The 15,486-nt window shown below is 32.9% G+C and overlaps 1 protein-coding gene across 2 annotated transcripts in view; it reads left to right on the top strand.

Annotated features, from left to right (window-relative positions):
* Positions 1-15,486, top strand: part of LOC125052488 (lysine-specific demethylase 3A) — a 153,188-nt gene that overhangs the window by 36,337 nt on the left and 101,365 nt on the right. For both annotated transcript variants that reach the window (XM_047653369.1, XM_047653368.1), the window contains exon 4: positions 13,517-13,738. In XM_047653369.1, the coding sequence (XP_047509325.1) occupies positions 13,517-13,738 (222 nt within the window). The remainder of the gene's footprint in view (positions 1-13,516; positions 13,739-15,486) is intronic.

Here is a 15,486-nt window from a genome sequence, read left to right as displayed (position 1 = left end):
ATACATTATACATTAAACTATAAGGGAATGTAGCGTTATCGCTACTCCCCACTAGATGGCGTTAGGTATTTCACCGGAAAGATGGAAATTTCCTTTTTGCACTCAAATTGAGAGTTTATTATCTCTAACATATTATTATGTAGTTAAGTCAAATATTTACTTCACATTTATGTAATGAATCATGTTTGCTGTAAATATATTTCTAATGTACTGAGTCACGATTTGTTTTTGTTTCAATCTTTGTCTTTTTAGTCATGTTGGCATTATTAACGTATAAGGTTGTCAGATCAAAGTACTGTTTATAAATGTTAGATATAGAATTAATCTTACGTATGCATTATTTAATACTCTGACAAGTAGTCTAACAAACTTAAATATAATTTATTTAAAATGTTTCTGTTTATAAATTATATTTTTGATATTTTATTTAACCACGAAAATTTCTGCCATTGCACAGACATGCTTAGTCAAATTTATGTGTCTAAAACATACCTAGTATCATTTCAAATACTTGCTCCTATGGCAAAGTAAAACATCGGCATGTGTATCCAAATCAAGAACAAGAAAAATTATTAAAGATCATGCCCCATCTGGGGAATACCCAGTAGACGGTAGGTTTTAAAGTTTAATTCTGCACAAAATTTGCATTCAATTAATCCGCAATAGTAAATAATGTTTAACGAGTATGTCTAAAAATAGAACATCAACATTAAACACGTTATTTGCCTAGAATTCTTTTATCGCCGAGATATTTCTTGCGTCATGGTCACGGACGTAAATACCGTAGCACTTGATAAATTATCTTGTATACGTAATACAAATGAATTCTTTAAATGTTTTTTAAAAGGTAATGTAATTTATTTCCACACACCAGAAATTAATAACAAGAAAATTAAAACAAATTTAAAAAGTTTGGTCCCTATGGCGGTGTTGTACCTTTAACGCTTACTTTATTAATTACTATATATTACTTATACTATCTACCAGGCGCCAATTTAAATATTTAATTAGCGCCTGTGCACTGGAACCCCATGGCCCAAGAGTCTCTACTCCAATGAGGACAAAATCGAAGAGGAAAGACTTCTTATATTTGAGCCATTTATTCTTTTCCGCCCGCTCTGCGGCCGCGCCAGCTTTTTTGCCTGTCCGAGGGAGGATAGACGGGGCTACCAGTATATTTTATGTGTGTTTTAACACTGTTAATGTGCGTTAAGCAATCATTACAGTAGGGCGATTTTCTTAATTTAATGAATTAACCATTTTTGGCCGTCAAAGCGGCGCTATCGCTAGTTGATCTTCTGTTGTTTCATTATTGCATACCAAACAGCTTAGAGTGAATCTATTTGTTTAGAATTTTAGAAGAATACCAAAGTCGTTGGTTGACCTTTCATGCAAAACTTTGCTATATAGTGCTTCACTAATTATTGAATCGCCCGAGTCGCTAAAGTTAAGAAAATATATTCTTTGACTTATAAGGTCTAATTGCATTTAAATACCAGAACTATTTACATATACTTATCCAAAACTAAACGCAAAACCGACCTAATTCTCTATAACAGTGTTTATCTAAAGTTGCCCGGGCTAGTATCAAGGACGGTGTCTGCCAAACAAGGGTGGGTTTCCCCGGGAGACGGGGAGAGCCGGGTGGAGGGGGTATGTTTTGATGCTCGCCCGGTTTATTGATTTTCCGCTTCCCCCTACTCCCCTATACATCCAGGTGGCATGTCGCTATTTTCGGCTGTCCCGGCCGCTGTTAACCTGTGATTGATTGGATATTCACGCTACTGAGTTGATCGTAATTGAAATAATGATTAGTCAATGTTTAATTATTAATTTAAGTTTTTTAGTATCACAGTATACACGAATTCTTTACACATTTTCATATTTAAAGTACGTGTATTTCGATTAGAAATCTATATTGTAGACGAAACGATATTTATATTATTCATATTAACGCGTTGGTGGTGATTTCTTTTCAATTCCAAAAATTATAGTTACAAACAATTTGTGTAGCTATTTTTCTATGAATATGGTTATAATGTATAAGTATCACAAACTCACCTGATTTTTCAAGAAGTCGTGAGGAAATATAATTCATTTGTTAATTTACATTGGACACAAGAAAGAATATCAAAGTCATCGACTAATTGTAATTTTGATACAATTTTGATTGTTTCCTTTTGGTCTAAGATCCCGCTATACAACGACCTTCACCGAGATGCTTATTTAATGAAACTTATTTTATATATAATTTAATATGTCAATAAATATAATCCATATGGGTTGCCTAGCAAATTTCAGTCCAGAGTATTTTTAATTAATTTAAAATAAAAATATTTTTTTAAACATTTCACCGGTATGATTATTAGATAAATTATATACCAATCGAAAGTATGAAGCCCATAGAATATGCAAAAGTTAGGTTGTTTTTAATCAATTAATTATTTATGTGTATATATTTTATGTGACACTAAAGTATATATACATCTTTAGTATAAAAGAAGTTTTTAGTGATACATATATAATACTACCCTGATTAGAAATATTGATTGAAAAAAGTTCAAAAAATTTACTACATGCAAATTATAAAAAAAAAATTTTTTTTAAATATTCATTAAACATACTCTGGACTGAAATTTGCTAGGCAACCCATATGGATTATATTTATTGACATATTAAATTAAATATAAAATAAGTTTCATTAAATAAGCATCTCGGTGAAGGTCGTTGTATAGCGGGATCTTATACTATTTAGTAAATGTTTGAACCTTTTTGTATATATTTTGTATTTTATCTTTGGCTATATCTTTAGTATAATTGTTGTTTGTTATATATAATATATGTAAGCTGTAGGATTATGAACAGAGTAGCACAAATAGAATAAGTGAAACTGGAAACAATTATGTGAGAAAACGTGAACGATAAACAACAGCTATATGTTAAAACTTTGCGTGTTAAAGTTTTCGAATAAAACTTAAAGTAATAATGCGTAATGAAAAACTCAATTAACGGCAATGAAACTTTTTAGTTCGTAACTAGCCGCAGAACTTAAACGAGTAGAATTTTGCTTCGGTTGGCGCGATGGAGGCTTAGGGGGTGGGGTGTACTTGGACGGGCTTGCTGGGCCTCCTAATGTTATCCGGACTTTAATGCTCGTAAAGTATCACTGTTTTTGGATTAAGGATAATTTTTATTCAGTTTTATAAATAATTTAAATAGTAATTAATCACGAATAGGTATACCTATAATAAAAAAGAGATAGCGATCACAGATAACATCAAATAAAAAGATCTTTACACTGTTATAACAGATACAAGATTTTGTATCTTTATAAATTCGCTGTTTTTTAGCGATAAGACATCATTGCATCAGCGAATTTAAAGTACCTAACAATGAAATAATATTGCTCATTACTTTATTTATTAATTTATAACACATGACACATATGTTACACATCGATTATATGTAAAAAAATACAATAATAGGCATGAAAATGTAAAACACAATTTATAGTAGAGTAGAGAGTCTACTTAGACTTAGTTCAGGGACTTCAATACCCGCTAAAACAATGTACAATTATGGTATTGAATAAAGACATTTTTTTATTTTTTGTAGTTTGAATGTTGCAATATGATACGTAAAACTCCGATCTTTAAAACAAAAGAAACCTTAACATAGAATTATTTGCTTATATTTAACGTTTCAATTTTATGAAAGTTGCGTGATATAAAATTGATTAAATAAATCTTTGGAATTTTAGAAGTGAAAGATTCAATTTAAAAGAAAGATTATTTGTAAGAGTATTTAAAAGAATGGTTATTAAGCGTATCTTTCAAGGTTAATTACTGAAGATTGATGAAAGCCAGTGTTTTGATATTGAAAAGCGGTTTGCGTGGGCTTGATTTTGTAATGGTTAATCTACATGAGAGCAGAGCAGTGTCGGCCTAGTGTCTTCAGCGTGCGACTCTCATCCCTGAGGTCGTAGGTTCGATCCCCGGCTGTGCACCAAAAACTTTTTTTCTATGTACGCATTTAACATCCGCTCGAACGTTGAAGGAAATCATCGTGAGGAAACTGACTTGACTTAGACCCAAAAAGTTGACGGTGTGTGTCAGGCATAGGAGGCTGATCACCTACTTGCCTTGTAGATTAGACATAACTATCACACCTTAATTATATGATGTAGCAATACATACTTAATGTGTTTTTGATTAATATGTTATTACATTCGCTCGAATAATAATAATATTAATCAAATAAATATATAAATATATGATTTGTAGTAAAATTATAATTACAAAGAACTACTTATTTTTAAATGTAATAAACATTAATTTAATTGTAAATTATTCTAAATGATGGAAATTTAAATTTAATAAAGTTAAAAGGTAATATTAATAATGCTCATGGAAGTTGGAACTGAAATATTTCATTGTGTGTGCTCGAAGCGAATTAATCAAAGTCTTGGCTGTCTAGTAAAATATTATATGGTTTCCAGTCCATTGTATTTGCCGAGAGCATAAATGACATACAGCGGACAAAATCTTCATATTTATTTCTTGAGTTATATTTGTTTGGTTTAACACAAAACCCATATATTAATAACCTCTTTATAACGCAACAGCCATTCTCTATTACGAAGAAATATTTTCATATTTAGACATCAACAACATACTTAAATGTGATTATTTTTATAATCAGCTTACAAAACTAACCTTTTGAGGTGCCGAAATTTCTAAGAAAGAGGTCATAAACAGCCGTCTCGCCTTTGTTATTGTTAATTGCATTAACACATGTGCCATTACTCGTAAACAAACTGTCAAGATGGCCAGACAAAATACTCAAAAAAATACAAAACAAATATTGGCATAGCAAAATACGTCAGGCATAGTTAACAGAATATATGTGTTTAGAATAATTTACCTATTGATAGTAATAAAATTAGAAATTATTGTAATTGGTTAAATTGTTTTTTCTCTTCTGTCCATATAACGAAAAAAAATGGCTCGGTCCCTAGAAATTCTCTCTCCTAATCACTCCTCATCATGTTTTTCTTTAGCGTAGTTTTAATTACACAACTAGAACCTGCTTACTGCATTAACATTGGTTCTAATCTTAATATGTTAGTAAAATATTCGCAGGTAAATAACTAAATCACCCCAGACGTCTCTCCTATGATGGATAGGCATGTCTGCATCCCATTGTCTCGTTGAAAACCTTTGTTAACTTGAAAACTTGGCTAGCAGCGTAATGTAGCGATCTGCTTTGTTTTACAGCATATTTTAAGGAAACATAAAAGGATTTTAAACACTGTATTTCGTACCTTTTGAATGTTCTTATAGATCATAAAATGCGGATCTGAATGGAAGCTTTACAGCGCTGACAGAGCTTTCACTGGGTTTTACTGTGTGGGACTAACACAAACTAACTTTAAATACACAGATATAGGCAGATCAAAATTGGGAAAATACGTACATGTCGCATTTGTTGGAATAAAAGCTTTAATATCTATATAGGATTTAATTAAATCTTATAAACGTTAGTTTTTATATTTTAAAATTACCCTTTATCAATAAGCTTATATCATGCTGAAGATACCGAAGTTTTTCTGATTGCTAAAAGGCCAAATAGTTTTTTTAAGCATTTTCACATGGCTGTGTGGTGAAAATTATCAGATTTGTTTATTTCGAATTGATTGAAGGATTGGTTAATGTTTTACATAAAAGTTAGGATTAAAAATTGCTCACTTTTATCTTTTCCGCTGTTTTTATAATATTTATCGACATCATAGCTACGAAAAAGTACATTTATTTAATAGCAACAGAGAACAACATGGCCACAGTACGGCGCCGCTTTACAACGGCAACCTTAAAGCTAATTCATTTTCTAATAAATCCATTATGAACTTATTTAAATGTAAAAGTTAACTTTTAATCAATCTCTGAGTACACACATAACTGGAATATAATATCGTTGATTGTACAGTTGCATCTGCCTCAAGGGAATAGGGATCTTACAATGCTTGTTCTATTTTGAACCTTCAACTCTGTATTGTTCTAAAACGGAAACTATACATTTATTAACTAAAGATAACTATTGTCTGTAATATTGATGCATAAAATAATGGTCTGAGCTTTTTGTTTTAACATAAGACGAATTGTTAACTGATGTGAAATGAGATTTTATCTCATTTATAATAATGAATTGTGATAAAGTCGTTTTAATGTGTGTAGCGACATCTACAATTTGTGCTTACGAATCATTGCCAGACGTCATACCCTAAGGATTTATAGAACATACCCACTGGGGCCTTCGTGACGGCCAGTCCGAGATTAGACTAGTGGAGGATCCTTTCTCTAGGTTGGAGGAACATTACACCTTCCTTCGTCCACAAGGGAGATGATATGTAAATAGACACTACCGATGAAATTAATAATTCTTTAAGACCACATACTTCCAATCTCCTTCTTCAGGCGCACTCTTACGCCAGGGTGATGCATCGTAAGCCGTAATGGCCTTTACTTGATCGGTCCAGCGAGTAGGGGTCATCGAAGTCTGGTGCCCTCCACTCTGCCAGTCACGATGAGTTTTTCATACTTCCAATAGCTAAAGAGATTTCAATATTCAATTTTCGTATAGCGCTGATAATTAGAGAACAATTGGATGTATATTTTTTTTTTAAGGAAGCACTTACATTGAGATAGGTATTTGGAGGAATGACCTAAAGACCTTAGATACCCGACTCCAGTAGGTATTAAAAGAATATGGCTAAGAAAACATCGCTACCGTTACTGAAGTTACATAGCAACCTGGTTTTTATTTCAAGTCGTACATACTTAACCTAATTCGCCGTGTTTACCTTCAAGACCAACCTTAGTTATTATGAATACTTCTTTGAACCATTAAGCCGCCGTTGCTCTACTTTAAATAGTTATTACATAAGACATGCGAACTACTATGTAATGTTACGTCAACACGTGATAAGATATACACAAGCATAAGCAACCTTATTGATGCAGTGTTAGCTATATTCTCTCTCATAGACATAGACATATATTGTCTTTTATTGACATAACACATTTAAAGAAAAAAAGTTGGTATCGACTACAAATGGAGTCGATACCAACTCCGGGGAAATAAATACAGATAATGCAACTTTTTCTACAGCTGTGATACTTTTATGACATCCAACACCTTTTGTCTTTAGTCACCGTGACCACGCACGCTGAAAAGTCAAAAGCACGCGAAACTTCGGTTAAATTTAAATTTATGTTAAATAATTGCAAATTTATAATAGATAATAACTGTAATCCGTTTAAAAAGCTTTTTTCTTAGCTTGGCAGCTCATGTCTGAGCGTCGTGGTGCAGCAAGGGAGTATCTGGAGCGGACTATCTGTTTCCACCGGTTTTTGTCCTGCCCCTCTCATGACTGTATAGTTTTGAGGACAATGAGTCACTTGATCGTTCTATCTAGTCGGTGACCACGTGATTTGCCGTCTTAGTTACCAACCACGATCAGTTTCTCCAAGTTACAGTATGTGGCAGACAGGCGAGTCCGTATGCAATATTCTACAAACAGGCAAAGAACGGTTAAATTTTTTCGCATTTAGTGATAGGGATAAACATAACGTCACTGTAGAATGATAACCTAGTATGTCAAAAAACCATTATGTCATTTAACTGGTATAATCATGAAGTGACTTATTTATGTTATTAATAAATAAGTTCTTTTTACCATCTAAAGCTATGGACTAAAACACATATTTTAACGAACATTGACGAAATGAAACATTTTTTCGTTTCATTTTTGTAATGTTTGGTTTTCTGGACATATAAGGTTATCATTCTACAGCGACGATAATTCTATGTTTCGAGGTCCAAGAATGCATGTTCTTTGTGATTAACACATTCATACCATTGGTGCTATGCCTAACACAACGCATGAAGGATGGCCACCCTGTTCCGAATGATGGCATTCAAACCGTCAGTTCAGGTCTCGGCAATACTTGACGCACTGTAAAACCTCTATCCACGTCTCCACAGTCCTGACAATAATTGTGCATGCACGGTTATGGGAATATAATTTTGACCCGTGAATTAAAGTCAAAAACTCATGCTTTCATTGCCTATACTTTCCCAGTCTTTATTTCCCTAAGTTACACAAAATAAATTCAATAGAAGATCTTGATTTGGCTATTCATATTGCCACAGATAAAGTGCGGAATTCCTTATCAATAGTCGTATCACGTGGAATGAAGTTGGGGAACGGCAGGAAATTGAATAAGAGCCGCGGGAGTGAATGTATGCCTAGTAATGCTTTCCGGATTACAAGGTACCTACTGGAGTGGAGCTTAGAATTCAATATTTGAATTTCGAATTGGGTTACTTAAGGTTTTAAACGTTCAGAAATCATTAAATGTAGAAAAACGTTATTAATATTTTAAAAACATAATTTAAGAAGTAGGTACTCTTATCGAATGTTAACATTATTCTAGAATAAAACAATATAGAAGATGTTGCTGCTGAAAGTAAATGAGAACATACCCGCAAATCCCCCTTTTTTACATTTATTTTCGTCACTAATAGCGTAGAATAATACTGACATATTATGTCTGTAGATAATGTATCATTGGACATATCTTATCGCGATAAGAGTTCTAGATAATGAATAAATTCATGTCATATTCAACTATCTAGAACGATTTGTTATCTTCATTATAAGACATTAATATAACCTTTCATTACAATAATAAATTCCTTTAATTAGATTATCATTATGCGACAAAGGTTATACTGGCGAATAATTCGTGTTAAATTTACATCAATCCATATTTTAACCTCATTTCGATTCTGAATGTAATTGACCTTATTTTTATAAACTATATCAGTACTGTACTCTTAATTAAAGTTCGCTTTCATCTCTTTCTGTGAAATTGAGTTCACTATGTAATGAAAAGAGACAGATTATTAGGTAATTAAAACTGTGCTTTATTTTTATGAATTATCTTCATATGGCTTCTAGCTAGCCAAATCACACACGAACAAGTATTGTTATTAACTAATGATCCAGTTACTGCTTTATAGATGTCTAAGTTATTAGAATCTTTCATAATTTCTTATAGGTAAACAGGTGATTCGCCTAAACGTTTAGTTTTAATATCCTAAGATCAAGGAGTTGCCGTTGCGCCGTGCATCGCCTTGTGTAATCCTGGGCATGCAGATGCTTCAGCGGAACAGGGGTTCATGGGTCCAAAAAGAAGCATTGTACCCGGCCCCCCCCCCAGCTTTACAAATCAGGGCGAATTGGCCGATGTGAATGGCTCTTGCTGTGCCAAGTTCCATTCCACATCATTCCTGGCCGTAGAGGACGGTGAGTTTAACGGCTGATCGCGTGAGCGGACAAGGCTACGCTGTTACCGTGTCTTGCCTCGGGCGAAGGCTGGTGGCGCCGTGGGGTTGTAGTGGGTATGCACAGCAGCGAGTCCCACATAACCCTTCACCATTAGCCGCCATGAGGCAACCGTGCCGCGGGGAAATGCGTAACGAATATTCCCACAAAAAAAATAGCGCTTATGACTTTCATATCTTAAATCCAATATGTTTTTGAGCCTAAGAAGCGCAGAAGCACTGGCTAACTTACAGTTTTCCTTTACAGATTTCTTGAATATAGACATGTGTAAAGCACTCAATAATTAATCGCAAGAAAGAGTTAGATAATATCATACAAAACCACTTGTAAAAGTGTCTTGATTTACGAGCAAAAAAAACTCTATCAGTGTTGCGTAATTGCTGAGTCAGTGAGAGGGCCTTTGCCCAGCGGCGCGAAACTCGGCCGAGCTAGATGTTGTAATCTCATTTGCAGTGAAAATGTTCTGGCCGTGAAAAAATATTAAGGGCACATTGTTTTATGACTTATTGTTTCTTTGTTCGCGTAATTAAGCACGATATTGTTATTCGCGTGACGGAATTAAAATTCTTTGTTCAAATATTTAAACTATGAAATTATATCTACGTATGACAAATAATTCCCTATTTAACGCAATTTCAATTTGAAATACGCTTTACGATATGAATAATCTAGTTTAGTTTTATACACTTTGTATAAGTGCACTAGGGATGTGTATGGTTGTTTGAGACTTAAATTACAGTGAAAATTACTAGCTATGATTCTACATAGAACTCATATTAGCTTTCGTTTACAGACCATTTAAGAATGCTCTACAGAATTTTATATTTAAAAGCAGACAAAAATAGACACATAACATTTATTACTAATCAGATAACACACACACAGAAACAAACAAAATAATTATAATCAAAAAAAGAAAGAAAAATAACAACATTTTTTTTAGTAACAAGGTACATATTAATTGTGTAATGTGGATTGTGGTTATAACTGGCCCTGGCGCAGCATTATGCTGTGGAGCAGACGTGTTCCACAGCGCTGGTCATTTTGCTAGACACCACAACAGTTAGTTTGCGCCTCAGACGCAAAAAAGAAAAATAATGTAATAATAATAATAATAGTAAAAATATAACAGTGTACGTAAAGAAGTCTTGAAAGATTTGTGTGTAAACGTATATTATATAGTTAATTAAAAAATGAAAAATAACGATAATTTATTAAGAAATAGATAAATAAATTTTGGGCGGATTAAAAACTATATTTCATGTGATTTTTGTTGAGTAACTAAAATCTACCAGTCGTACGAGTAATACGGTTTATAGCAATTTGAAATAAGTCCAATTCAAATAAAAACAAACACTAGTATACTCGCTAAAGCTGGAAATTTACTCTATATTAGTATCATGAATCATACTGCAAGGATCTATACATAGGATATAGTAACCACATCCACTGGCAGCTGTAGGGGGAGGGTCATTGCACTATGCCGGATACATCTACACAAGCGCAGGTGCGTGTATATTATAACATTGACATACATACAATATTTTATTGTTGCAATAGATAATAAAATTTAAATGTTAATTGAATTCTTGTACGTAATTTTTTTGTTCTTTTGATAAAAGTGTAGCAGGTTTTCTCGTATATTTCCGCGTCGAATCATTTTGTTTCTTTATCATTAGTGCGTTAATATGCTGTATTGTTTAATTTCCTTATGTTGTATGTGTTTTTTAACGCAAAGTATTACTTATCGTATGCATGAGATAACATATCTAATTACATTATAAACAACTATTCAACATATTTACGATTCTAAGATCTTAAGTTATATATATTATTTACATATATTATTATTTACATAGATAAATCTTGACGCTCAATTATTATGTTTGCAGTCACAAATGGTATGCAATTACATATAACATGTTTCACATATCAGTATGAAATATTGAAAGTTCAAAGTTATTTATTATGTAGATTTCATCTAAAGATTATGTTATCTTAGAAAGACTAAAGAACGTTTTAAGATGTACCAGTATCACGTTGTAAACATTCGATTTTTGTTAGAGGTCATGACCTGTCCTTGTTTCGATTATCGAATAAGAGATGGCGCTCTATGTTCATTAAGGTCATAAAAGACATGCGGAGTTCGTTGTAGCAGGACCGTTTCCTTTAAATAGATCAAGATAGCAAACATTTATTCGTACTGGCGATTTGAGCTTTGACATAAAGGTTATACAATCACTACTGATAAAATTGTATAATTTTTCACAAAAACATTTATCCACTATTGATTTTTATTAATTATTTAGAGTTATATAAGACAGAGAATAATTCTAAGAAACATCACCATTGTTATATTGGAATATGATAATTCAATAATACAATCAATACTCATAATATTTTTTCTTATTATTGCTTAAACATTATAAAACCTTTCTGAAGGGCTACACAACAGTACTTTTTACACATTCCTTTACTTGTAAACTTAGCTTTTAAGATAAAGTGAATATTACTTAAAATTATTTGTTTATTAAAACCTAAACATAACAATCAAATATATAGTATTTTTCCAATTTTGTTAACCTACATAGTAATAGTAAAAATAATTAAAAATTAGTAAAAAATAGCTTTAAATAGTTTGGTCCCTGTGGCAGTGTACCTTTAACGCTGGCAGCATTTCCTCGCTATATTGCGATACTTATTAAGTGAATATTAGTATTACAAAAATATTTGTAGTTGGGGACTAATGATGCTGAAAATAATTTCGAAAAACATAGGTAATAATTACTGAATCATAATTCCAAAATATACTTTCTCCGTAGACTTGTAAAAAGTATTTTAATTTTAATATCATTGAATCTCCGTTATCATTATAGCCTTAACACCGATAAAACCGAAAACACTCGTCATAAAATTTTATATTTTTAATGTCATCAGAATTTCAGATAAAAATTATATTATGTCTGGAGATTTGTTATCACGTTGTATAAAAATGGATTATGGGTAATTATACTATAAATATTTGAATATTTATATAATAACTACCAGCCATTACTCGAATCTACCTAAACTAGTAACCACAACGATGTTTAACCCAAAATAATATCTAATAAAAAAAGCAAAGATTGAAGGGTAAAATAAATAAATCAGTGGTACTACAACCTTTTAGGTCTAGGCCTCAGATTTCTATATCTGTTTCATGATCATTTGTCAATCTAATGGACAAGTAGGTGATCAGCCTCCTGTGCCTGACACATACCGACGTTTTGGGTTTAAGGTAAGCCGGTTTACTCACGATGTTTTCCTTCACCGTTTGAGCGAATGTAATTTAACATTCGCACATGGAAAGAAAGCCTATTAGTGCACAGATGGGGATTCAACCTATAACCTCAAGGATGAGAGTCGCATGCTGAAGCCACTCGGCCAACACTGCTCTTCGAAGGGTCCTATTCACAACTAAATTCTTATGAAAATGTCTTGTAAATTTAAATGTTATTTTTGTCATTAGCATAGCTATTCTTGTTGTAAAGCAGGCTTAACGGATATTTTGTCTGACGTTTATTTTCTTTATTAATCAATAGATGTCAGCAGTTATGTGAACATGTTGCATTCTGTCCAATCATTCTATATTATGTTTACTTTACTTTTTTCGTATTATATCCGATTCTAACTGTACATTTAAAATCACTTACAACCGAACCGAGGCATTAATTAAGAGATAATGGTAACTTACACTTAAATAAAAGTTTAAATAGGTTACCATGCTGATCGAAAGATAGAAAAAGGTATCCCCTTAATTACCCTTATCGGTATCGGTACCCTTTAATTGGTCCCCATCAATTGGGCGCTAATCAGTTATATAGTTGCAAACATGCACCAATGGACTTTCTTTCTATGTGCGCATTTAACATTTACTAGAACGGTGCAGGAAAACATCGTGAGGAAACCGACATGTCTTAGACCCAAAAAGTCGACGGCGTGTGTCAGGCACTGGAGGCTGATCACCTACTTGCCTATTAGATTTAAAAATGATCATGAAACTTTGAAATGAAACATTTATTTTTATAACGATACTTTATTTAAGCTTCGTATTAATATTTTGTACAGGAATGGGACGCAAGACTGGCTGGCTCTGAAGTGGGAGTTGACTCAGCTGTGCTGTCAGACTTATCATATCAGGCAGCTGAATGGCGGACGATGCAGGATGGGCAGAGAATCTTGACAACCACTCCATCTGTACTTGGAGGCTGTCGGGCCCAAGTGTACCGAGTCGCTGGTGCCACCCAGTGGTATACAGCCGTCATTGTTGGAGTCAATGAGCATACTGGCGTAAGTCATTTCAATTATTCCCTTACTCGAGGTGTTTAGCAGATAATTTAAATGTTTCTATTTGTATAACACAAAAAGGCTACTAATCAAAGTAAAGTAAATTTGCTATTGAATAAATATTAAAGAGGCGTATGTATGTATATAACTGCTTCATCTCTTCTCAAATGTCAAGGCAGAATACAAAATACCATCCGTATCACTTTGACGTCCGTCGTTCCACAACTAAGCGTTTCTTAAGGCAGTTTTTGCCGCGCACCACCACTATATGGAACCAGCTGCCCACTGAAGTATTTCCGAACTAATTCGACTTAGGGTCCTTCAAGAAAAGACCGTACTATTTCTCAAAAGGCCGACAGCTGGCTTGCGAGCCTCCTGCCCGTCTGCCTTCTGTAACATAAAAATAAATAAATAAAATAAAATATTTGTTTTCAACGCTATCTAAAACGAATAGATTTTTTTCATTCAAAATTAGTTTTGTTTAATAAGAGGTTAGCGTATCAAGATGATTACTATCTTTTAAAATATTATTGCTACAAGCTTAAATTAAAAAATATATAGTATATAGTTGAATATCATGTTCAAGATTTATTGGACCAAACTCAGGCTTGTATATATATTTTGGTTGCCTTCGAGTTTCAACGTAATTGGATATGTCAGGACGACGAAACATTTTCACGTATATACCATACCGCAACCAAGGTTTTGGTTTTCGAGTTAAATTAATACTCGTACATTCTTTATAGGGGACGGATGTTGTGGTTCATTGTAGACGATCAATTTCATTTGAAGGATATAAGTCGTTTCATTTACTTACATTATTGTACTATTAATAGTTGCTATGGGATATAAAAACTAAGACATGTTGAGGGTAAATATCAATACCGTATGATAGGCACTGGAGTCTGATCAAAAAGGCTTTAAAGATTAAAGAAATGTAGAAATCTGAAACCTAAATCCCAATCCCTTGGGGTGTGTAGGTAACTGTCTGTAGAAAATCTAATCAGAAAAGTCTAATTAGTCATTTAATAACGCACTAGAGACCAACTATTCCAAAAACGCTTTCTTTGTTTCTCAGTTTTTTAGTCTTTCTAAAGTTCATAGGTAACATACATAATTTTTGTAATATTAAAAAATTGAATTGTTCACTTAAGAAACTTAAATTATAGGTTGTATGAAGAAATTAATAATTGTGAACGATATAATTGTTAATTTTCAAAACATAATGTAAAACTGAAATTCAAATTCTAAATAATTTTAATAAAGATTTTTCTATATTAATTTTTAATTTTAATTTAGTTTATGCACAGAGATTTTATATTAGGTACCAATTTGGTTAGCTTCAGTCTCAAGCCGCCGTTGTGTTATATCCAGCCGATTTCCATTGCCCCCCTTAACAATCAAATTTCCCCCTTGTGGGTCATGTGCACATTGGAAAACACTTTAGTGTTTATTTCATGTCTTCATCAAACTATTTAAAATAACGGCCATCCCATTAAAAACACAATAATGAGTGCAAATATAAGTCCCCGTTAACTATTAAATCCAGTTAAACAAATCCTTTTTACATTAATCAAATCTAGTCATCAAACCATAACCAAAGTCGTTATACCTTAAGACAAGTCATTAGGGTTCTGGGGAGGCAGTGTTCACTTAACTGTAAAGGCATTCTACAAGATAATTCTGAAACAGGAAGTTCCCAGTGAAACCAGTTTAGCCTGCGTCGGCATCCAGTCTAGGGTTATCAACCG

Source organism: Pieris napi, chromosome 9 (genome assembly GCF_905475465.1).
Source record: "Pieris napi chromosome 9, ilPieNapi1.2, whole genome shotgun sequence".
Lineage (NCBI taxonomy): Eukaryota > Metazoa > Arthropoda > Insecta > Lepidoptera > Pieridae > Pieris > Pieris napi.
This window is presented reverse-complemented; position numbering and strand designations above follow the sequence as displayed.